We start from the raw sequence: 24,405 nt of genomic DNA on the forward strand, positions 1-24,405 counted from the left end.
CTTGTTGAAAACAAGCTTTGAAATTAGTGTGAAGGGATGACATAACACACACACACACGCACACACTCAGAAATACACAAACAAGCACCTCTGTTATTTATCTGTGTGTTGGACGCCATCTACTGATGAAAATGCTGTACTAGTGAGCCTGCGTGTGAGTGTGTGTAATCAATTCATTTGTTTGACATATTGTCTGATTTAAAGATAACCCATTGCGGTTATATACTTGTCTCTGTTTTTATTGTCAGCTCCGACCTGATCTCGTTTGGCCAGTAAAAAGTGCCGCTTCTACTTTACAAGTATGGGGAGTGGCTTCCAACAGAAAGTCCCTTTTTACCTCAACTTTCACTTTAGCAGAGCACACATCTGTTCTATTGGTTAATAATAAGCCTTCAGACTCCCTCTCTGTCTCTCACTTGCTCTTTATCACATTTCATCTTTTTACCCAAATCAAAGGCTCACAGGTATTTTAACTTAATTATAGTGTTCACACACACGCACACGCACACACACGCACACACAGAGACACACACCCACCCACCCAAACACACACACACACTTGCAAAGGTATCAGGAAGCACAACATTTTACACAAAATGTTCCATTGTTGATTAAAGGGAACATCCCCCACATCTCCTTTCTAATACAAGTATAATGTTTAATTCCTTCAAATGTTATACATTACAGGCCTTCCAACACATAAAATACATTTGAACACAGCAAAAAGCTATATACGTCGTTATGTCAAAGGCCGTTGGGCAACAACCCAGAAGCTTGCTCCCCCACATTACTGAAATAGGATTTAACAGGAAACCAAAAGTGTGATCTAACTTCTAACTTTCGTTTTCGTTTGTAATGCACCCTCTAATCGGTCCCATGATGGTGAGCTACATTCACTAGTCGTTGTTAATTCTTGAGTGGAGAGGGATGGGTATTACGTTGGTATATTGAAGCATTGCAACTGAATATGGTTTATTTTGCGGGATATTTAGTATTGAGTATAATTATTTGTTTATTACAGATCTAAGAAATATATTGTTTATGACCATGCTTGGAATCTGTGGTCGCACCATCAACAGGCTGTCTGGAAATGTGTCAATTATGTTTGTAATGTAAGTTTAACATGGAAGAGCAGATAAAGAACTTGCGCCTCAAAGAATGGCTGATTGCTCAAATAGACAGCGGACAATATGTAGGACTGAGCTGGGAGAATGAGGAAAAAACTTTGTTCAGGATCCCGTGGAAGCATGCTGCAAAGCAAGATTATAAACAGAACGAAGACGCTGCTCTATTTAAGGTCAGGATGTGGTTGTAATCACACCAAACTGTCACATAATAATTACCATCAGTAGCAATTATATTGTAAACGGGTTTGGATGTAGATGTCAATGCATGTATTATGTTTTACAAATTAAATAAAAATGTAGTGCTTTTACAGTATGATTTACGGATTTTAAGTAATCTCCTATGGATTATTTGATTCCTCAAGATGTGCTTATGTGTTAAATTAATGATTTACATTGACTCCTGTTGGTAACCACTCATTTGCTAAGAGACAGTTATCTTATTATGTGTAATACAGGCTTGGGCAGTCTATAAAGGGAAGTATCGTGAGGGGAGGGATAAAGCTGACCCCACCATGTGGAAGACCCGTCTGCGCTGTGCCCTCAATAAGAGCACAGACTTCCAGGAGGTTCCAGAACACAGCCAGCTGGACCTGTCTGAGCCCTACAAGGTCTACCGTATCAACACTGAAACAGACACGGACATGGGCCAGGGTATACTCTACACACCACTTCTGTCTTGTTGTTTCCTCTCCACTTCTCTTCTTTTTTGCATTTATGTTCTTTTCGCATTTCTCTCTTTTTAGTCTATTCGGTTCTGTATCCTATGATCTCTGTTCCTAATTGTGTTGAAGTTTCCTCTGTTCTGTTGATCATCCCTTTAGAGTCTTCTCAGATAAAGGGTCATGTAAGCAGCCATGCTAGCCCCTCCAGCATCCCCCCAAATAACCTCCCAGTTCCCCAGCCACAGGTAACACAACCTTCAAACAAAAACCCTTCAGAGTGAATCAGTGAATCGACAAAATCTCCTTACTGTAACTTTAGATGAACAATGTAGTTTAATAGATGGACATTATAATAGATGTATTAAACTCAAGTTGAACTGAAGCTTTCTTCGTTGAGTGTTGTCGCTCTCCGTAAGTGCCTTAAAAAAGTGCTTTGTGTGTGCTGCCATCTAGAGGAAAGTGTGTGTAACAGCAGCACTTTTTCATCAAGGCTCAACTACTGAACATAGTATATTATTAAAGTGTCAGGTTTTTATGGACATAATTTAAAACAACATGTGTGTGTCTGTTTTAGCAGGACTATACAAATGAAAGTAAAAATGGAGACGCAGTACAAATACTGAGAGGTAAGCACAGAGATGCCCTAAGTGTCCAGTGTTTACCATGTCAAGTCAAAGTGACTGGGTTATTTGTGTGTTTTTTCTAGAAACAGTGGTGAGAGAACACATGTACCACTGGTCTGAGGCCCCACAGGATCACAGGTCACCTTCCCTGATCATCACAGCCCCTGCTCTCACTGTCACCTCCATCTCTGGTAAGACCCACACATGAAGACTCTAGAAAAACATGTTATTTTCTCACATCTGTCTGTCAATCAGAGACTCGTGATATATGACACGTATCCCACATCCTGAATGTAAACTGAAAGCTCATGATGTGTGTGTGTGTGTGTATGAAGACATCCGTCTACAGGTGCGGTTGTTCTACCATGGCCAGTTGGTTCTGGATGTGATGACCTGTTCTCCAGACGGCTGTTTCATCCTGCAGGGTCAGGGCCCCCTGGGCAGTGAGAGGATCTACGGGCCGTGCTCCGCCCAGCAGATCTCCTTCCCTTCCCCTGCCGTGCTGCACCTGCCTCCAGACATCACCCAGGCTATGACCCACCTGCTTCCCCACCTGGAGAGGGGAGTTCTGGTGTGGGTGGCCCCTGATGGCCTCTTCATCAAGCGCTTTTGTCAGGGCCGGGTGTACTGGAGCGGGCCCTTGGCCCAGCACACTGACAGGCCCAACAAACTGGACAGGGAGAGGACCTGTAAGCTGCTGGATATGCATATCTTTCAGAGTGGTACGTCTGGGGGGTAGAACTGCACAATCATGGAGAGGGAACTAATCTGAATATGACATATGACATATGAACATTACATATCTGCCACTTGTCTACCAGTTCCCCATTCTCTTTCTTTCTTTCTCTCTTTTCCTCTCTCCCATTCTCTTCATTTTGCTCTCTTAATCATTGTTTTCAGAACTTAGGAGATATCTCCAGGGGGAGGGGCATAGGCCTCGCTATAAGATTGACCTCTGCTTTGGGGAGGAGTTTCCAGACTCCAGCCTACAGGAGACCAATAAGCTTATCATGGCTCAGGTGGGTCCTTCTCTACTTCTTTGTGTGTCTCTTCTCAGTCCTAGAAGGCTATGTCAGTGTGAAATGAAATCCAGCTAACTTGGGGGTTGTAAGTCCATCAGCCACCAGCAGATGTCCTTGCGCGCCTGCTAACCTGTGGTTTGTAATGTCTGTGTGCTCCGGTGACCAGGTGGTGCCCCTGTTTGCTGTAGATCTGCTGCAGAGTGTCCAGACAGCAGAGAAACAACATCTGGACACCTCCAGAACTCATGAGGGAAAGGGCCAGCCAGACAGCCCTCCCCCTCCCCAGCCCTAAAGAGGAGAGGGTTGTGGGGTTGGGGGGGGGCACCCCTCAAACCTACAAAGGCTCAATCTCAGAGCATAGGCAACTTGTCAGAGCGCTCTTGAATCTAAGATTTTTATCAAGACATATTTAAATTTAGTGGTCGACTAATTGTTGCTGCCAAATAAATTGTGCATAATGTGAAAAGTGAGCTTTTTTACTTTGCTGTGACTTCATAATCAATAGTCTAGTAGCTACTGCAATGTGCCAAGTTACAAGGCAATTGTATCAGACACGAACAGCACACTATTTAAAAATAAATAAAGTATTGTTAAATGGAACTCCTGTAACTGTGGTATGTTAGTAAATTCTTTAAAGTCTTTCTCTGAAGTTAGTAAAGTCTTCAGAGCCTGTGTTGTACACAGGTTACTGAAAAATGTCACACCTCCATTTGAATCTAGAAAGCTTTTTTATTTTTATTTCTAGCGAACATCATATAACAGATTCACAATTTTAAAAATATACATTTTATAGCTATAACATTTACAAAGAAAAAAGGTTTCTGTTTTTGAAAAACAAACAAACAAACAAAAACGAAGTTGAAAAACTAAAGTGAAAGAGTGTGCTGAATCAGAGGAGATACCCGTATCTGAGTTGAAAATACTTTCATCGTTGTCCCTGCGCTCCGACATTTACAGTACATGAAGAAAAGGACACAGAAGCGTACCCTACACCGGGGTCTAGGGCGTTCACAAAGCATCAAGTTCCAACGTGTCATTAGCACCATTACTCTCTTTACCATCCCAAGTTTCTCTTGCTTTTATTCTTTCGTAAAAAATGTCCTCCACTGAAAAACACTTGAGTGTTGAGGCGAGAATGCACAGACCTTTCTGTGTGGGTGGAGATTGCGCTATTGTAATTAGTGTTCTTCCCTTTTTGGAGTTAATGTTAAGAACATATTGGAGGGTAATGCCTTGGCGAACTGACCTGACCCCCAGTGGTGAGAATGAAAGGCGAAGAGTTGCTGATACATTCACCTTGCCTGCCCAGATCCACACTTAGACTTCGGCTCAGAAGCGAGAAAAATAAAAAAACCGAAAACGCATTACGAAAGTGACAATCAGAGTTTGCATTAAAATATTTTTAGCATATTAATATAACATCTTTAATGTAATATATAGTCATATATTTATGTTTATATATGCACTTCTTCAGTAGAGTTTACTTTCATAACACTGATTGAAAATCGATACCCTGCAGAAAACACTGTCAGTAAGTAGGCATGTGGGACAACCATTATAAAAACAGAGTGAACACAGACAAGTGCTTGATTGTCTCACTAGGTGTCTCACTGTCACTCACTCCCTCCCCCCTCCTCCCCTGACCTCTGCCCCCTGTCAGAGTTGTGCTGAGCAGAGAGAAGAGGGAGGGACGTGGTTGGGAGGTGAGGCAGGGGGAGGGCGCGGCTCCTACGTTGGGCCGCAGTGTAGACACCCGTAAATTGCGTTTTCTTTTTCCTTCCCTGCAACCCTGCCTTGAGGTCTCTCCATTGTGTGTCTTGGTGGGTGCAACAGAGACAAGGAGGGTGTGTGTGTGCCTGTGTGTGTGTGTGTGTGTATTTGTGTGCTATTTGAAGACTTGCAAGTACATACTTGTGCATGTAGATGCAGTCTACTCCCACTTCCTCTGCTTAGAGCTGTGAGGTAATTCTGGAGGTGGCTTGTCAGTCCCGGTAGGGGGGAGAAGGTCAGGGGCAGACCAACGCCTTTTGCGTGGGCGTGGCTGCTCCTGGACAGGGCGGTCTGTCGTTGTGGGTGGAGGAGGGGGAAGAGGGTGGGCGAGGGCGTGGGCTTGGTTAGGGAGAGGAGGGGGAGGGGGAGGAGGTGGCATCTCCTCCCTGCTTGTGTTGGACTCTGGTCCAGTCCTGGGCCGGGTGTGTGTGCGTTGGGCCCGTGAGGCTGTGCGTGTGTGTGTGCGGGGTGTGGGTGTGGGGGTGAGGGCCAGGCAGACGTCTCCCTCGGTGAGCTGGCGGCAGGGCAGGCCGTAGAGCTGCAGCGTTCTCTGGGGACAGCAGGAAGACCAGCCTTGGTCCCTCACAAAGAACGGATACTCCACCAACACTGTCAGGAGCTCCTGGAAGCACAACAACAAAGTCAAACTGAGAGTTGTAGCAGTTCTGAATGAAGGAAGTGGGTTTAGATATCTGCTTACTGAGCTAAACGTGACTAGAAATAGATAGTAAAATAAATAGTTTTACAGCTGTGGGTATGCCACTTCTGAGAGCAGTTGCAAGCAAAAGCTGACCTGAGTGTTTCGGTCGGTGAGTAGCACCTGCAGGTGATTGAAACCATGAGCGTTGCCGTGGGTGATGAGCAGCACGGTGCAGGTGCTCAGGTGGAACTCTGGGGAGGTGTCAGCGCTCCGCAGGAAGTCTTCTGTCCGCAGCTCCTCCACCCGCTTCAGGCGTCCGCCCGCCAGCTCGATCAGAGATCCCTTGGCAAAGTGAGGTAGGAGCACAGGGGGCTGGGACTGAGGCTGGGGGTAGGGGGCCGGGCTGGAGCCAGGAGGATAGGGGTACTGTCCTGGTGAGAGGTCTCTGTCTCTGCTCCTCTGCCTCTCTCGTTCTCTCTCTCGTTCTCTCTCTCGGTCCTGCTCTCGGTCCTTCTCTCTGTCTCTCTCTCGGTTTTTTTCTTTGTCTCTTTCCCTGTCTCGGTCTTTAACTTGCTCTCTCTCGCGGTCTCTCTCTCTGTTGAGCTGTGCCCCGTGGCTGTTGAGCTGGCCCTGGGGTGAGTGCTGAGAGTTCCTCAAGGTGTGGAGCCTGGACCCCGTCTCTCTGGGCAGGCTGTACAGAGGTGTTCCTGAGGGGCTGTAGAGGGGGTAGGCTTGGGCCTGGGCCTGGGCCTGGGCCTGGGTATGGGCCTGGATGTGGTGACTCTGCTGGAGACCAGGGTACACAGATCCAAGGGAGTAGTAAATGTGGGCCTCGACTGGTGAGCCCCCCAGGGGGTCCAGCAGGACCCCCCTCCCTACCTGGGGGTCTGTCCCAGGAGACTGAGGACTGGAGGAGATTTTGGCGGCCTCGCGGGGGTCCCTGTCCTGCAGAGAGGAATGTGAGTCAGGGCCCTCCTGAGCTAGGGAATCTGGGAACAGCGGCCCTCCTGAATGGGAGCGACCCACCGGCTCCTCCTGGTTTCTCCGCCTGCCGTTGGCATGAGAACCATGGGCACTGCTGTCCAATCTGGCTCGGCTGAGGTCATTGCTGTACTCTCCTGTGGGGAGCGCCCTGGATGCAGAGGCAGTCCTGCTGCCTGGACCATCCAGCCCATTGGGCCTCTTGCCCAGGTACCTGTGCCTGCCCTCGGCCAGGGAGAGGTCAGGGGGGTACAGAGGGCCATGGCTGAGCAGGTGGGAGGGGGAGAAGAGAGGGGAGGAGTAGTCTCGCCGGCCAGTGTTGTAGTAGGACCACATCTCTCTGGAGTCAGCTGAGTAGGGACTCTTAAAAGAAGAGGAGGAGGAGGAGGAAGAGGGGGAAGGAGGAAGAGTGAGGGGTCCTTCTCTGAGCCACCTGGGGATGGGTGGGGGCAGATGCTCGTCTCTCCAGGAGGGAGAAGGAGACCCCCGCCTCTCTCCTACCTGGCCCTGGAGGTAAGGGAGGGGGACAGAAGGGGAGAAGGCCAGGGGCCATGGCAGGGGTAGAGGAACACTGGGGGCTGGGCCAGGGAGGGGCGGGGGAGAGGGGAGGAAGTGGAGGCTTGGGTTAGTTAGAAGCCCATCGCTGGCTTCCCTACCCCCCTCCCCTCTCCCAGTGCTGGCGGGCCGGGTCCGGAGGGGCGCGGGTGATTTGAACTCGTCCAGGGGGAGTCGCTGGTCTGCCGAGCCCTGCCGAGACTCCCTCTTCTTTGGGGGGAGGCACTCTTTGCCGCGGTCGGGGCTGGGATTCATGGGTGGGCTCCAGCAGGGGCAGCAGGGGTCCCCCTGAGTGTGACTTCAGGCTAGGTCACATGGGCCTCACGTGAGAAGGAGGGGCGTGGAGAGAGGGGAGGGCCTTTACACGGCATCACTGTACGGTTACTGATGACCCCACAGCACACAAGCACTCCTCACCTACGCAGGCAGAAACACAGGGGGGGAGATAGGGTGGGAGATTTTGAATGAGTCGCAAACATAATATCGACAGTCTGTCAGAGCATAGCTGTCATGACCAACCAGTCAGCCTGGTTTGACACACAGAAACAAACATTTCTTTGCAGACAGAGTGCAAACCAATAGGATGGAGATGGAGTGAAATTAACTATCAGAGTCCTTCAGAGTCCAACCCAAACAACTTCAGCTTATCAGCGATGATTAAGTCATGGATACCTAGTCGAGTAGCTGATAGCTGGAGCTAATTAGTCATTATGTATGCGCACTGCGGTGGGACTGAAACTACTCAACTGACTAGTCTCATTCAGGCAATGAACTCCCACAAGTCCTCTAAAAATATACCACATATTGTGCACGCAGAGCAGTTCAGAGGCATAGCGGTATAGCTGTATAAACACACAGATGCACCACTCACAGCGGGATACTTTTCATCTATCTTTTTCTCAGAGGATGGATGAAATATGGAGATCTGTTTTTCTCATTTTCATGAACCACCTCCTTCACACCCCTGAGGGCTGTTTTTTTATGTCCTACTTCTGCCTACTACTCCACACACACACACTCCCTGACATGCACACAAATACACACAAGCATACACAAACATACACAAAAACACACACAACAGAGAGTCCCTCAGGCTGTTACAACTCTCTGTAGCTCCCCTAGCGATAAGCAGTGCTGGTCACCACCCACATAAGCTGACAGAAACACTGGAGATATCGCCAAAAGTTGTGGTGTTTGTGTATGTGTGTGTTTGTACATTGTACGCCACAGGCGGTAGAGTGAATGTGTGTGTGTGTGTGAATTCATGTGAGCGCAAGTAAACATTTGTGTGTGTGTGTGTGTGTATGCCTCCTATGTATGTGTCAAAGCTGAACAGCCGTGTTTCATTCAGAGCAGTGTGAGTTTCTTTAATTCTCTTGTAAACACTCTGAACGAGCTGCTCTGATGTGATGGCCGCTGTGCTAGTCAGCCCAGCTGTTCCTGCCACCAGCAGCAGCACCACCCCTCCAGTCAGTGCTCACCCGCACGTCTGTCTGCCCCGACTGAACTCTGACAACTCTCCCCGTCTCGCTTTCCCCGCCGCATCGTCGTCATGGAAACTGAGTCCACACATCCATTGGGAAGGGGAGGTTGCATTGGGATACTGAGGGGAGAGGCGGGCAAACTGTCGCTCGTCAACTCACACAGGTCCAAAAAAAGAATAAGCGTCTGAACAGAACAGCCTGTCTCAGTGGCTTCTCAGAGGACACTCTGCTCTGGTCTGTGTCAATCACCCAGACCAGACCCAGAGAGGGGTGGCAGGGGACGGGGGATTAAAGCCATCTGGAATCCAATTTATTACCTTTGGGTTGTCAGCCAGGGTAGCCTATTCATGGAACTGATTAGTTGTGAAAACATCTGTAATAGAAGCAGGTAGTGCTGATGCTAGGGAGATGCTCCTCTCAGCCTGGCATCCTACCATCGAGAGGTAATGGAAGTGTGCTGACGGCACACACTGTAGACTGGTGTAGAACACAGTACACGCTAACTCTGCCACCACCCTGCCTCACGATGGGGGAGTTAACGTTTCTTCTGAGAAGATTACACCACAAGATTACACATCCCATTGTCCAATTCACACACACGTATCCAGTACACACACATTCTGTCATATTCTCATGCGATCCTCGATCCATTCCTTGTCCTCTGTCTTCCATTTCTCTCACTGTTACCCAGGCACAAGCTGTAGTGACCCAGCTGTGACCCAAACAGAGTCTCACCCAGAGTCCCCTTCCTGAACACACCTTCCATCATTCCATCATCATCCCTTCATGCATCCCTTCGTTCATTCCTTTAGTAGAACTAATATACTAATAAACTACTATACTAAGCCATATTTAAGTTGTTGGCATGGTATTGAAGATCACAAATGAACATGCTTTTGTTTTTCTGTTTTTTGTTTTAAAACGTTTTTTTCTCTTTACATAGTCCATGACATTACTGTGATAACCAGTACCAGTTAGATTCATGAAAAAAAATAGCACTACAGTATGTGACACCTAATCATACATTGTTATCTGTATAGAGAATCTTTATTTCCATTGACTCATTCACTCACAACCTAATTGAGTCATATCATCCTCGAATCGATGAAAACAAATACGTCCCCACGCAAAATGTTCACAGAGTAAAGGTTTCACTGCAACTTTCAACCTGGGCCTTCAATTTGTTCCTCAAAACACGATAACAATGCTCTGCTAGACACAACATTCATTATTTGGCTTTTAAATAAGTATGAACACTGCCTGACGGCTAATTCAGAGTCTTTAAGTGCAGTATAGTAAAAGCAGGACAAAGACATAAGGAAACAAGTGAACACTACAATTCGACCTTTGACAGTAGCAGAACAGGAGGGGCAGGTGGTTCTAAAACAAGTGATGCTGAAGAGTGGTGTCAAGAAAGTCTGTTAGAACGTCTTTGATTCTCCACTTGGAGAGCAGCCTGTAGTATTTCACTTACAGGTTAAACACAGCTCTCGTACACAGGTGAGATAAAGGCATAATCACCATTTCACAGAAGTGCAAGGTAGTGGTCACAAAGGCTGTGCACCATTGAAAGTACAGATGCAGTGAAAAATACATTTGCATAAAAATGGACACTGAATCTTACTGCAAAAGGACATGGATCATTCAAGGAATTTAAGTAACCACACCAACACTCGGACCATTAGTTTTAGTAACTAGAAAAGTTCAATTTCTTTTCTCCGAACATGTTAATATAGATAGTTTATTACCGAGTATATAACCTGATATTAAAACAGTATGTTTGTATGTTAAAAAGCTGTACGTAGAGACATAAAAATAATGACATACTTTATAAAGTAAAAACAAAAAAACGGTATGAACACTCGAGCATTAAGAAAGGATGAACCATTTTACAACATATATATTTTTTCTTTTTCTCAAAAAGTCTCTGTCAAATCCGAGAAACATGTTTCGCGCGCTCATCCACTTCTCCCTTGCAGCAGAAGTGCTATTTTACTACCGCCCAAATGTCCGTCTCGTCATGAGGCAATCCTCCCACTGAGCGTCAGACCACAGCCACTAGCCATGACAACTTATGGTAACCGATTGTACCATACAGTCATAGTGACCTCAGTGAACCCACTGTAGCAGCTACATTACATCAACAGGTATGAACAAACCAAGAGTTACAACACCGGTCCACTCATAAATAACCAGGATCAACAACTCACTGAAGCTATTCAGTGCTATTCTGAAAAGAGCAGCCTGTGTAGTCACTGTTGCAGTATGGTTCTTCCAGAGACTGACCTTATTGTGGGATGAGCAGATGTCCCTGTGCTGGCAGCCATGCATGCTCCAGTCCTCCCAGGTCACAGCTCTATGTCTCCCCCTGGTTGAGGGTCAGCCTGTCAGCCCAGTCCCAGCTCCCTGCTCTAGCTCTGCAGTACCACCACCAGCACCACCAGCACCACCAGCGGCAGCACCAGACTCCAGTCACTAAATGACACTTATCTTCATACGTGGTTAATAGCACCAGCAAGCCCACTAGATTGAAGGAATGCAAAGAGAAGATGCGAGCCTGTGTATGCTAGAGTGTGTGTGTGTGTGTGTGAACTTGTGTGGAAGTGTGTGAGCATAAGCACCTGCCTGAGACTGTGTCTGCGTGTGTGTGAGTGTGTGTGTATGGCTGAGGAAATGAGTAATATCTAGCAGTGAGAAACATGTCTGCTATGCAGCGCCACATAAGCAGACCAGTTGCTGCTACCGCCCACACGCCTTACTCACTGTGAAAGGGATGGATACACACATAGAGATCAAACACACACACATACACACACATATGCACTCACACTCATGTTCACATGCACAGAATCACTCACACTCACTTACACACACACACACACACACACACACATGCGCACACACACGCAAACTGGCAAGCATTCCAATATGACCAGCAGCTTATGCACTTGCATGCCAATATATTGTACTTCATCATACAGTCTCTGAATGCACAGTATAGTCCCATTCACCCTGTATGGTTGTTTTTCACATCAGTACACTTGAACTAACACAATGCAGAGAAGAAAGGTGGAGGAGAGGGAGAAGAGGCAGAGGCAGTTGATGAGTGTGGTGATGAGAGACAGGGAAGGACGTGGGGGAGGCTCCTCATCCCACACACTCTCAGACTGAGGCTTCTGCTGCTGCCTCTGACTCAAATCTAAACCTCACATGTATAACACACACGCACCAATATAGGAACACACACACGCACACACAGGCTCACATGCTCTCACACACACATCCATGAACACAGACACAAATACACACTCAGTGAGAGATCTTTGGAAGATTCAGCGCCAGACCCGCTGAGACTCTGAGCCCCGTGCCTGATGTTAAGAAAGGGCTGAACCTCTTCAATGACAGATAGCAAAGCAGTACCGTAACTCGTTCAGAGGCAAATTACCTCCTGAATACTGAGTACTAAGTGCATAGTAAGACACCTCATGCCCAATCTAGACAGAGGGAGACCCAGAGAGGAATTATCACCTTAATATTACCCTACTGTAGATTTAGATTTGTTGTTGTTAGACTCATTTCTGGACTGTATTCAAGACAAGATGAACCAGAGTTTCGAATTAATATCACAAAGCTATGTTTATGATATCTCATACAATTTACATCACAGTCAAAACCAATCAAATAAGTGGAAATTATACACATATTGCTAGAGATCCTGTCAGAAATGTTTGGTGTATTTTAGAGTGTTGTTTTATGTCAACTTCTTGGAATTGTTGCATACTAAAGCTAATTTTACAAAGACAATAAATATATCACGCAGAATATATGAGACAAAATGTATAAAGTGATTCACAAGCTTGCAAACTAGTCCTTGTAATTGTATGAAAACATTGATTTATAAGAGACACTTTCTCCTGCATGGCAAGAGATGTCAAAACAATACTAGAAAATGTGTTAAATGAATTACAGGCTCTTTAAATTCTAATTACTTCAATTACACTGAATAACCCAGAGATATATAAAACAATAATTTTAGATATTGGGCTTTATGATCATTGGAAAGGTTTTTCTTAATTACAGGTTAATTAATTAACAGAACTACACTTAATATTAACCAATGTCTTATACAAACTATACTTGATCAAGCAAAGTATATACAGCTCTGGAAGAAATGGAGACCAATGCACATTTTTCTTTCATTCCAAAAAGTTGAGGATGACAATTTTGAGTGAGGAACAGAAGAATCAACTTTAAGAGGCCACTGCAAATTTCACCCTTCTGTTCCTCACTCAAAATTGTACCTAAAACAAATAGAAAAAGGTACAGTGGTCTCTAAATTATTTCCAGAGGTGTACATACTATGGATGATTTTTTTGGTATAATTGTCAACAGTTTATAATTATGGATGGACTTGTAAGCCAAGCTCACATAAATATATGTGCAAGCAATACATTACGGTGATGTTTTTAGCTGCTCAGTTAAACACAACCTCTACTGCCACCAGTAATAGTCCTTTCCCTTTTTCCTTTTTGTATGGTCTCTCAAAGTGGAAATAATGACACAATAGTGTAAGGCTTTACAATCACGCGCATGTATTTTTTTTTTGTATATATTCTGTTATTCCCAAGGCTGAGTAATCAACATATTTTTTCTGCCTCCATCATCATTTAGCGTAGTATAAAATAGCTGTGCTCATCCAGTCATAGAGAAAGGGGAACAGACAGAAAGCTCACGCCTCATCAAATTACTAGGATCTTACTAGAACTTAGAAATGACTGTTCATATTGTTTACTGCCTGCGAGTTTACTATTTAAATACAAATACATCCGCATCCACACAGACACACACACTCGCACATTCACACACATACACCCATGCGCACGCACGCACACACACACGCATACACACACACACACACACACACACACACACACACACACACACACACACACACACACAGGTACACACAGTCCATTCCTGCTGAAGACCAGTGGCACGGTTCAGCCTCTGAGACTTTGTCCTACTTAAGCTACCAGTCAGACACACAGGAGGGCCATGTGGAGACATGAAAGGTCAGATGAGTCAAAGTGAAGCTCCAAGATCAGAGCAGGGGGTGGAGCAAAGCAGGCCTCGAGGTGAAACCCCATCCAATATCAGACATGACTAGCAGAGGAAGCACACCGCTCTCCACATCCTGAGCCAGCCCTCTCCTCCTTGTCTTCTCTTTAATGAGAACCTTGTTTTGTATTCTTTTCCCCCCTCACACGTAGCAGGTATCTGGTGTCTGATCACGTTTCAGCCTCATTGTGGATCTATGATGGACGTCTGATGCAGCAGAAATTTGTTGCTGAATGTAACAGATCTCACCAGAGAGAAGAGGGGAGGGGAGCGGAATAGGATGGGGTATAGAGGGCACCCTGGGTGTATTTAAACCGCAGTCACGCAGCCATCCACTTTCTTTAGTACATGTGTGTGTGAGAAAGTGCTGAAGACAGAGAGAGAGAGAGAGAGAGAGAGAGAGAGAGAGAGAGAGAGAGAGAGAGAGAGAGAGAGAGAGAGAGAGAGAGAGAGAGAGAGAGAGAGAGAGAGAGAGAGAGAGGGAGAGAGAGAGAGAGAGAGAGTACTACAGTGTCCCTGTGTGTGTTGTCCAACTCTCCAGGGTGCCTGGGTTAAGCCTATGAGAGGACAGGGTGATATGGGCTATAGCTCATTGGGCGAGAGGCCAGGTCACAGCCACCCTGTCAGCAGCTCAGGCTCTGACCCAGTCTTAAACAGGATGAGCCCAGCATGGCCACCACAGCCTGAGCCCCAACCAGGCTGAGCTTATGGCTCACAACTTACTATTATCACACGCACACATATACTCAGAAAGACCTAAACATGCACACACAGACATAGACAAACTCAAATAATGCACTTGATTTGAAGTGTCCTCTCTTTCCTCCATGTACTGTGTGAGTTCTCTGTGGCTCCCCAGTGTGCGCAGCCTGTGCTGTAGGGCACATAGGAGATCTAAGTTGAAGAGTTAAACATGCTCCAGCTGTAGAGTATTGCAGCACACACGGCAGGGTGCCATACTGTCAGATAATGAGACAGCAGAAGGGAGGGGAAAGGAGAGACGAGGGAGAGAATGAAGCAAGAGAGAGGAGACGAGCGTAGCCTATTGCTTGCTTAATCCCATTGAATCCTCATTGGTACAGCCTAAAGCAGGCTTAGTAAAGTTCTGGGAGGAAATCCCCCCGCGTAGTGGTACAGGCCTTCAGCCTCTGGGGTATAAATAGGGCAGCTATGGCTCCTTAAGCTGGCTTTTACGCAGTATCAGTTAAAAATATGACTTGACTAATTACATCCAGGTCAGCTGCTCAGCAGAGAGAACTTCCTCTGCCCCGTTCATCCTCCTCTTTCTAAAAACTACTACAGCAGATCTCCTCACTATCACACACACACACACACACACACACAAACACACTCATACCGTACACACCCACACACGCACATGCACATGAACCCATGCACATGCACACACACACACTCAAACACATACCATACCATACGCACACACTCACACACACACACATGCCGTACACAAACACTCACACTTGAACACACACTTTCATACACATACATCCACACGCACAAAGACAGATGCATACACACGCACATACCTGATAACAGCAAGAGTTGGTGGAACAGTTAGTGGTGTAACAAGCCCACTCTGCTGACATTATTGCAGGGGGCCGTTGTGTGGTTGTGTTCTTTCATTGACATTTCATTATCATATAATGTGAAGTTTCATTTGTACATGTCTACACCTCCAGAGATTCAAAAGATGCTGGTTGTGCTGGCTAGATCTAACCACAGATATGTGTGGCTGCTTATGGGGAAACACAATAAACACTGCAACACAACCCACTGCATTCTATACTTGGCACTCTGGCCTCACCCTTCAATCCTTCACTGAGATTCTGCCATGTTAAATCCTGCCAGCGCCCCACTGGTAAGGGGATGAAGACTGTAGAAATGCTCCATGCTCAACTGTTCCAGCATGCCGAGCCATGCCCACAGCCTGCCTCCGACACATGCCAATCAGACCAGATTAGATGAGCACCGAGTCCCTGATGCGAGTATAACTCATTCACTATGACATCACCTGACCTGCTTAACAGGGGAAGGAGAGAATGATAGAAAGAAAGAGTAAGAAAGAGAGAGCAAGAGAAAGCTCTCATAATTACTATGGTGGAAAAATGTTAGACGCAGGCAAACACATAGCTTCACCATGGCAACTACAGCCGACAAACAGTCCATTGCCCAGGTGACAAAGAAAGTATCCAACAGTCCAGTTCCCCTGACCACAGGGTCAGGGTTTAATCATGGGAGTTCAACCGGTCTCCATCGCTAATCTGTGGGATCAGACACACAGAAATCTCCACAGTTGGAGGTAACACTGCTGAGTAGTTTCTCTTTCACCTGGGACTCTGCGCTCTCCTGTCCAACTGAAGCTGAAGAAAGCCTCGGTGTCAGAGATCCCACAATCATTCGAGAGATGAAGTACAAACCCGGAGAGTGTGCAAGTTTGTGTGGACATGTGAAGTGTTTTGAGGAGGGCATCCCTGGTGGGGCTGGTGTGGGAGGCAGGGTGGGAGGCAGGGTGGCCAGCTCCAGACCCCAGCTATAGACACAGTGTGGAGGAGGAGGCCTGCTCTATTGTGCTGCACACTGGGGTTAACCAGGTCAACCCAGGGAGAAGAGAGCTGACTGAGGAGGAGGAGAGGAGGAAGTGACGAACCCAGGGATATCTGTGAGAGGGAGCCGTGTGTGATGTACTGACAGCTGTTTTCACACTTACATTCCAACACAGACGCATGCACACATGCACACCGGCGCGCACACACACACACACGTCCAGACAAACACATACACTTACACGTACACACACACTTACACGTACACACGCAGTAATTCACAAACGTACACACACAGCCACACACACACACACACGTCTTCAACACTTTAGCACCTGACTCTTGTGGGATTGTTCTTTGACAGCTGTTTCTATCACTGCTGACAGTCTGGCAGGGATGTCAACAGTGAACAGACCTGCACATTTTCAGAGGACTGTACCTGGCTAGCTTCTGGATGTCCTCCCAGTGCAGGATGGGATCAGAGATAAGCTCCCACTATCACTCTGCTGTCCTGTTGCTTCCACAACAGGCTTGTCCTCTTGCAGGCTTTACACTCGGAGCGCACACCACTACATGGTGCTGGGTCCGCCAATCATCCAGTAGACACATTGACAAACAAACACAAATTGCACACCAATGTCATACTGTACACACAGTACTCCTTCACACCCACTTGCTATCCTGAATATGAAAAATGCGCTCTCCCACAAATATTCTCCATGCACTCACGCTCCATGTGTGTGGACAGTAGGAGGGAACGTACAGACGTACACACACACCCACTGCAACAATTACTTATACATCCTCAATATCTGGGCCTGAAATACCCCTCTGCCTTATGCAATCTGCATGTTATATAAGGCATGGTCTTTCATTATCGCAGCACACTTTCACACCCTGCCAGGCCTCTCCACCTACATTAACCCAACTACACTCTGCACTTGACGCTCATGAGGAGAGTGAAAGGAGGGAAAAAAGAGAGAAAAAGAAAGATAGAGCAAGAAAGAGAGAGAGGAGTGGAAGAGAGAATGAGAAACCAAGAGGTAGATTGAGAAACTGAGAGAGAATGAGAGTGCAAGAGAGAGAGAGAGAGAGAGAGAGAGAGAGAGAGAGAGAGAGAGAGAGAGAGAGAGAGAGAGAGAGAGAGAGAGAGAGAGTAAGAGAGAGACATACACCTCCTTCCCCCCTGCTCCCTTTTGCTGGAGTTGTACTCTCTTATGCCTGACAGGAGAGAGTGGGATCAGAGAGAAATAGACAGAGAGAGAAAGAGAAAGAAAGAGCCATAGAGAGAGACACAGACAGAGAGAGACAGACTCAAAAAGAGAGAGATTTTACTGGAAGAAAGACAACAAAGACATAGCATCACCTTGTCCTTGTCTCTGTGTGTACATCAGTGATGTAGCACTGTGTGTTTGTGCTCACATAACACCTGTTCATCCAGATCTGCACACCTGTCCACTGGTGTGTCAACGTACTCTACATCCATGTATGCTAATATGTTATATTTTCAGTAATCTGATGGTTCCCTGGATAGCCTCCCTCGCCACCCCCCCACCCCCCCCACACACACAAAGCCAACACAAACCCACATGTACAATCACCAAGATCCAATATGATGAGTTACAGTTACAGTACAGAGAGTCTCATGGGCGAGGAGTCTCCCACTACCTCTCTCTCTCTCTCTCTCTCTCTCTCTCTCTCTCTCTCTCTCTCTCTCTCTCTCTCTCTCTCTCTCTCTCTCTCTCTCTCTCTCTCTCTCTCTTTGCCTTGTTCTATGCATGAGTGTGAGTGTGCCCCTGTAAAAATAGACCTCTTAAAGGGCCAGCAGCCACTCAACCCCACATTGGAGGCCTCCTCCATAGAATTACTCTACAAAGAGGGTGAAAGTAAAGGTGTATGTTTGAGAGGGACACCCTGCTCATTCTCATTTAGACTCCAGACTCAAGCTGCAATAGGTTTACAACTGAAAGCACAAACAAGTGTTCCATCCTCTTCTGTCACAGAGCATGAATGCACTGACAGTATGTGTATCCACACAACAATTGTTTTCATTCAAATCATTATACAGTGTATAGACTGCCAGAGAGAGGTGTTCATAAAGAGGAATCAAAAAGTTCCTGTTTGAGATATTGACCAATACAACATAAGGCAAAGGTCCTCTCTGCTTACTCAACTTCAAACTGAAACAGGTACACACAGAAACTCAACCCCCCCCCCCAAAAAAATGTGCATGCACAAACACTCCCTGTACACAGATCCACAGTCATAGAGAGGTACCCAACTTTGCCTAGTCATGCTATGAGCAAGGACGAATCAGACTCCTGAAAACAAGAGTGAAACCGTTGAAAGAACAATCGATTCCTGTACGCAGAGCCCTCTAAATGCTGATCATGCACACTCTTACTATACATAGTACATATCTGAGACAAGCTCTGGAATATCACCATAGAACTGGTCTGCTGGATAACACTAGGTGACACATTCTTTCAGATGTGTGTAGTTTTGCATATGGCCTGGTGAGTGGAAGCAGTGTCCTATAGGATGCTGCATGGCTGGTAGAGACTTCTACACACAACTCTGCTCCACACAGCTCTGCTCCACACAGCTCTGCTCCACACAGTTCTGCTCCACACAGCTCTGCTCAACACAGCTCTGCTCCACACAGCTCTACTCCACACAGCTCTGCTCCACACAGCTCTACTCCACACAGCTCTGCTCCACACAGCTCTGCTCAACACAGCTCTGCTCCACACAACTCTGCTCCACACAGCTCTGTAGCAGAGGGAGGAATAATCATGCTCGTATGAGCAGTGCCATGTAGAGATGTCACGCAGAGAGAAGAGGAGATGGGAGGAAAAGGGAGGAGGGGAGGGCTGAGAAAGATGAGGAGAGGTGGAGAGACGGGAGCAGGATGAGAGGAGAGAAGCAGAGAAGAGAGGAGGAGAGGGGAAACGGAAGACGTGTGTGTTGGGATGAAAGAAAAACACGTTTGATCCCCCATTAAGATGGATGGAGATGTCAACGTACAGACACACTCAGGCTCCGTACGGACGCAGACGCTCTCCTCCTATGTGCTGTACACACACAGACACACTCCCACATTCCAGTGAGACCCTTCAAGCAGTCCAGAGCAGCACAGGGCCTGATGTGAAAGAGAGCAGGTGGAAAATATGCATCTGGTTCTGAGGGTGAGATTTAATTATGTGTTTACCTGCAATGACCTGACCCTCTCTGTCTGCCACTCTGTCAGAATCCACCTATCACTGATGACTTGTCTATCTCTTCATGAACGTGTGACCTTCCTTCTGCCCCCCCCCCCCCACCCCTCTACACACAACCACCAGCTCCAGAACCTTTATCTCTGCCCTCCAGGTCTTGTTTTCTCCCCCCGTACCTGCCTGCTCTGTCACCCCCCCCCCCCCCCCCCACACACACACACACATACACCCCCACGTCCCCCCATATGAAGTAACAGTCTCTCTCTCCCTCTCTCTCCCTCTCTCTTCCCTACCCCTCTTAGTAGGAGCAGGCCCCTGGCTATCTCTGGACTGGGGCTATTTCAGCCCACTGCTCTAATTCTGAGCTCTGATCTGCATGCAGGTTGAATGGTGAACCTGCAGTACACCTCTCTATAACGGAGCACACACACACGCATGCATACAAGCATTGACCCATGCGCGCACACATGCACATATAGTGCATTGCTTGATATTATACGCTCACTTGTGAGGCTGGCTTGCTCACATGGAACACATGCAGCTAGCCTTAAAGCGACCTGTTACAGCATAATTTGAAAGAAGCAACAACAGTACAGTATTATACATAGTTTTCTCTTCTTGTCTATGGTTGGCGATCTCTTTCAAGTACATACCCGTACCACATATAAACATACCACATACCACACAAACAGGCACAGTCACACATACAAACAATCACACACACACACTCACACGTACACACACACACACACACACTTAGAGAGGAGGAAGCGGCTGGGTCACCTACCTCTCTGGGTATCTCTGCGTGGGGAGTAACGGAGTGAATGCTCATTGGATCAGCCAGCATAAAGCACGTAAGAACATCCAGCTTTGATACTGTTCGCCTCTCTCTCTCTATCTCTCCCTCTCTGTCTCTCTCTCTCTCACTCTCTTTCTGTCAGCCTTTCCTCATATTGCTCCGTCCCTGCCTCCCCTTTTCTCACACTCTTGCTTGACTATTTTCCTTCTTTCTCTGTCTGTCTCTCTCTCTCTCTCTCCCTCTCTTTTCTATCTCACTTGCTCACTCACCTCTCAAGCTCTCAAGCTCACTTTCCTTATGAGTGTGCTCTCTCTCACTCTAGCTTGCTTGATCCCCTCCCTCTCTCTCTCTTTCCCTCTCTCTCCCTCCACACACTTTCTCTCACACAGATCTCTCTCTCCTTCCCTTTCAGTAACACCCTGTAACTCACAGTATTGCTTTATTGCTCATTCTTTTTTCTTCAGACTCTAAACTGGTCTCTGTCTGCCCTCTTCTCTCTCTCTCTCTCTCTCTCTCTCTCTCTCTCTCTCTCTCTCTCTCTCTCTCTCTCTCTTTCTCTTTATTCCGCTATTTCTGCCCTCTTTCTCTCTCCCTCTCTCTCTCCCCCTCTCTCTTCCTCTCTCTCTGTGTGAGTGTATAATTAGACAGAGCTCAGTGGAGTCAGGATCGTGGTTGGAGTGTCAGTGTTCTGCCTGCCTGTCTACCTATCTGCATGTCTTTCTGCCTGTATGCCTGTCTACCTGCATGCCTGTCTGTCTGCCCCCCTGTCTACCTGCCTGCCTGTCTGCCTGTCTGCCTGTCTACCTGCCTGCCTGCCTGTCTGCCTGTCTACCTGCCTGCCTGCCTGTCTGCCTGTCTACCTGCCTGTCTGCCTATCTGCCTGTCTGCCTGTCTACCTGTCTGCTTCCCTGCTTCCCTGCTTGCTGGCTTGTGTTTGGCTGAATGCCCAGAAGCTTCGCTCATTAACCTTCCTCGAGCGAATGGGCCGGCCTACACCTCCCTCATTGGTTATGACACCACAAACTCTCATCCTATCAGAACCCAGGTGGACCTTCTGGGAAAAGTGTGCTGCCATTGTGATGTTGCTTATCTCACTGATAGGGAGACAACTCAATTTGAATTCAATTTGAATCTTCTGAACAGAAATATGAACATTCTGACACTGCAGAACAACACTGTTAGTCGAATCCAATTAGATCTCGACCGATTCTTACTTAATGATGTGATTATATCCAGTATAAATTTCCCATTGCCAGAATCAATGCCTGGCTAGATTATGATTATTAGGTTCTCCTGATCATGTGTTACTCATTATCAAAGCGTGAAAACTGTAGGGTCTCCTCACACTCACATTGGTGAAAACATTGTGAGCCACGGGGCTGCCCTGCGCACTGAAACAAACAGTCATGTGACTACTTCTTTGACTTGACATGCTGATGTGATTGCACCACAATGTGAATGTTGGTGATCTGGATAATGAGGGGGAGGTTTTGATCAAACAGCCAGTGAGTCAGAGAGATAGAGGGAGAGAGAGATAAAAAGAAAGAGAGAGAGTGTGACCAGCACATGTTTAGAGGTCACATGGTGGTGTGTGTGTGTGTGTGTGTGCATGCTATTCATTGGGCACAACATGGCCTACACTCAGTAGTATCATTTCCTCCCTATCTCATTCCCACTTCTGCATTGTGACAATGATACGCCAGCAAGAGTACCCAATTATATGCCATGTGTTCCACCCACCAACAATATATGTCCCTCTCTCTCTCTCTCTCTCTCTCTCTCTCTCTCTCTCTCTCTCTCTCTCTCTCTCTCTCTTTCACAAACACACACAAACGCATAAACACACACTCATGCACACACACACAAATAAATATACACAAACACACACGTACACTGTCCAGTCAGCGTTGACAGGACAGGGGATGGTAGAGGGGTGTCTGGGGATAACTTGACGCTGTCAACTTACAATCAACAGTCTGAAAGAAGCTGGACAGCTTGTAATCCAGGCCCCTCAGCGATCAAACACACACACACACGCACACACACCAAGCGAATGAGGCAAGGAGATCTGGTGAATAAAGTCCATAATCTTCAAGTCATGACAGTTCTTGTGCAATTGTAATAGAAGTGTAAATAATGTAAACAATCAAGGTATAGAGAATGTAATGCAGGCCAATCATGATGCAATGACACACAGATATGTATCATACCAAGCTCAACAAAGACAAATTGAGACCATTTCACCAGTGTGTGTGTGCATTAGACCATGTGTGAGCATGTATGAAAGTGACTCACCCTGTGTCAGATACTCTGCTGAAGTGTCCTTTCCGTTTTTACGCCACACTTCTTCAGCTGACTATATCTGTTCCATGTTAACACACAAGACCCAGAGTTAGCCTCCAGGTGCTAACACACCAGACCCAGAGCTAGCCTCAACATGCTAACACACCAGACCCAGAGCTAGCCTCAACATGCTAACACACCAGACCCAGAGAGAGCCTCCACTTGCTAATACACCAGACCCACAGATAGCCTGCACTTGCTGACACCAGATTAAGAGATAGCCTTCACATGCTAACACACCAGTCCCATAGCTAGCCTGCACATTGTAACACATCAGACACAGAGTTAGCCTCCACATGCTAATACCAGAACCAGAGTAAACACAACACTTCAGCACGTTGCAGGAGGCAATGCCCCACCAGGGGCCTCTTTAATGGTGTCAGGGCAAAATGGCAGATTAACCAGAGCAGACAGAAATATCCTGGGTTACTGTAAGTAAAAAATATCGTATTGCATAAGATGTTTGAGTGACCTGGGATGCGTAGATGCAAAGTGCAACTGTAGCGCTCTCCCTCAAAAGTGCATGCAAGTGCACACATACTTTCTCTCAAACACACACACACACACTTTATCTCCCACCCTTCAGTCTTTCTCAATCTCACTTCCACTCTCTCTGTCTCTCTCTCTCTCTCTCTCTCTCTCTCTCTCTCTCTCTCTCTCTCTCTCTCGCTCTCTCCTCTTACACACACACACACACACACACACACACACACACACACACACACACAGGCAGATGTCCTATTACTGTCCTGCAGGCTGAGTCGTGCGGAGCAGAGCCAGGGCAGGCAGGCAGGCGGGCAGGGAAACTGGAGCTGAGGCGGAGAGCAGAGTGCTGACTCAGGGAACAAGCCCAGAAAGAAGCACATTGTGCTAAAAGGACGGATTGTTACATCAACCCTGTTTTTGACGCTGTTGTCTTCAGGACTCAACCAATGTGATCCAACCAGCTGCTAGTTTTACACTCTTAATCATGCTTCTCAAAATCTCTCTTTCTCCAACCTCCTTCTTTTCATTTCATCACCCTCAACTTACAGTAATCGCTTCCTTATATTGCTTTATATACGTCTGTTTTCTGTCAGCTACTTTTTCTTTGATTCAGCAAGGAGGAGTACTATTCATTCAATCCTACAGTGCAATACAAGTCAGCTGACCAGAAACATTCTTCAGTTCTATGCTTTCTCCCTCCTCTCCACAGTCTTCCACTCTATCTCTTTCTCCTCCTATCTTTCCCGTTTTACTATCTGTCCTTTCTCTCTTTCTAAAAATACTACAGCCCTGTCACTATAATAGATCACCTAGGACCATATTCAGAGCCAGCATTGGACACTGCCTCTCTCACACACTCACTCACTCACACTCACACACACACACACACACACACACACACACACACACACACACACACAGGACCACAATAACAAGCAATAATACTGTGCGTCAGATTACCTAAAAGGTGCAGTATCAGTTGGGGTGGGGTCTGACAAAGAAGTGTGAGGAGT

At 46.8% G+C, this 24,405-nt stretch overlaps 2 protein-coding genes across 4 annotated transcripts; one reads left to right on the plus strand and one right to left on the minus strand.

Moving 5' to 3' along the window:
- The first annotated feature begins 885 nt into the window (after window positions 1–885).
- Window positions 886–3,900, plus strand: irf10 (interferon regulatory factor 10). 3 transcript variants are annotated; one of them, XM_084679715.1, is made up of 8 exons: window positions 886–1,297; window positions 1,583–1,778; window positions 1,949–2,034; window positions 2,364–2,415; window positions 2,496–2,603; window positions 2,748–3,134; window positions 3,313–3,431; window positions 3,601–3,900. In XM_084679715.1, exons 1-8 carry the CDS (start codon window positions 1,124–1,126, stop codon window positions 3,724–3,726), a joined length of 1,248 nt encoding a protein of 415 aa, XP_084535841.1. In that variant the 5' UTR covers window positions 886–1,123; the 3' UTR covers window positions 3,727–3,900. The 3 variants fall into 3 exon arrangements, with proteins under 3 accessions (XP_084535841.1, XP_084535843.1, XP_084535842.1); XM_084679717.1 differs by having other exon boundaries at window positions 2,502–2,603; XM_084679716.1 differs by having other exon boundaries at window positions 2,367–2,415.
- Window positions 3,901–4,149: 249 nt separating this feature from the next.
- On the minus strand, window positions 4,150–20,857 carry LOC146252058 (uncharacterized). Its single transcript, XM_084680502.1, has 3 exons — window positions 20,552–20,857; window positions 5,998–7,797; window positions 4,150–5,826 (listed from the first exon to the last, which is right to left on the minus strand). The coding sequence occupies exons 2-3, from the start codon at window positions 7,633–7,635 to the stop codon at window positions 5,365–5,367; spliced, it is 2,100 nt and encodes a 699-aa protein (XP_084536628.1). The 5' UTR covers window positions 7,636–7,797; window positions 20,552–20,857; the 3' UTR covers window positions 4,150–5,364.
- Window positions 20,858–24,405: the final 3,548 nt, after the last annotated feature.

Source organism: Hypomesus nipponensis, chromosome 18 (genome assembly GCF_054491055.1).
Source record: "Hypomesus nipponensis isolate SF chromosome 18, ASM5449105v1, whole genome shotgun sequence".
Classification (NCBI taxonomy): domain Eukaryota; kingdom Metazoa; phylum Chordata; class Actinopteri; order Osmeriformes; family Osmeridae; genus Hypomesus; species Hypomesus nipponensis.

What these genes read in the sequence shown, in the direction of transcription:
- irf10 (XM_084679715.1), top strand. Translation starts at nt 1,124, where the DNA reads ATGGAAGAGCAGATAAAGAACTTGCGCCTCAAAGAATGGCTGATTGCT. An exon ending in CACTGTCACCTCCATCTCTG is followed by an intron (nt 2,604 to 2,747) that starts GTAAGACCCACA and finishes GTGTGTATGAAG; the next exon opens with ACATCCGTCTACAGGTGCGG. An exon ending in ATAAGCTTATCATGGCTCAG is followed by an intron (nt 3,432 to 3,600) that starts GTGGGTCCTTCT and finishes TCCGGTGACCAG; the next exon opens with GTGGTGCCCCTGTTTGCTGT.
- LOC146252058 (XM_084680502.1), bottom strand. Translation starts at nt 7,635, where the DNA reads ATGAATCCCAGCCCCGACCGCGGCAAAGAGTGCCTCCCCCCAAAGAAG. An exon ending in TCACCGACCGAAACACTCAG is followed by an intron (nt 5,827 to 5,997) that starts GTCAGCTTTTGC and finishes TTGTGCTTCCAG; the next exon opens with GAGCTCCTGACAGTGTTGGT.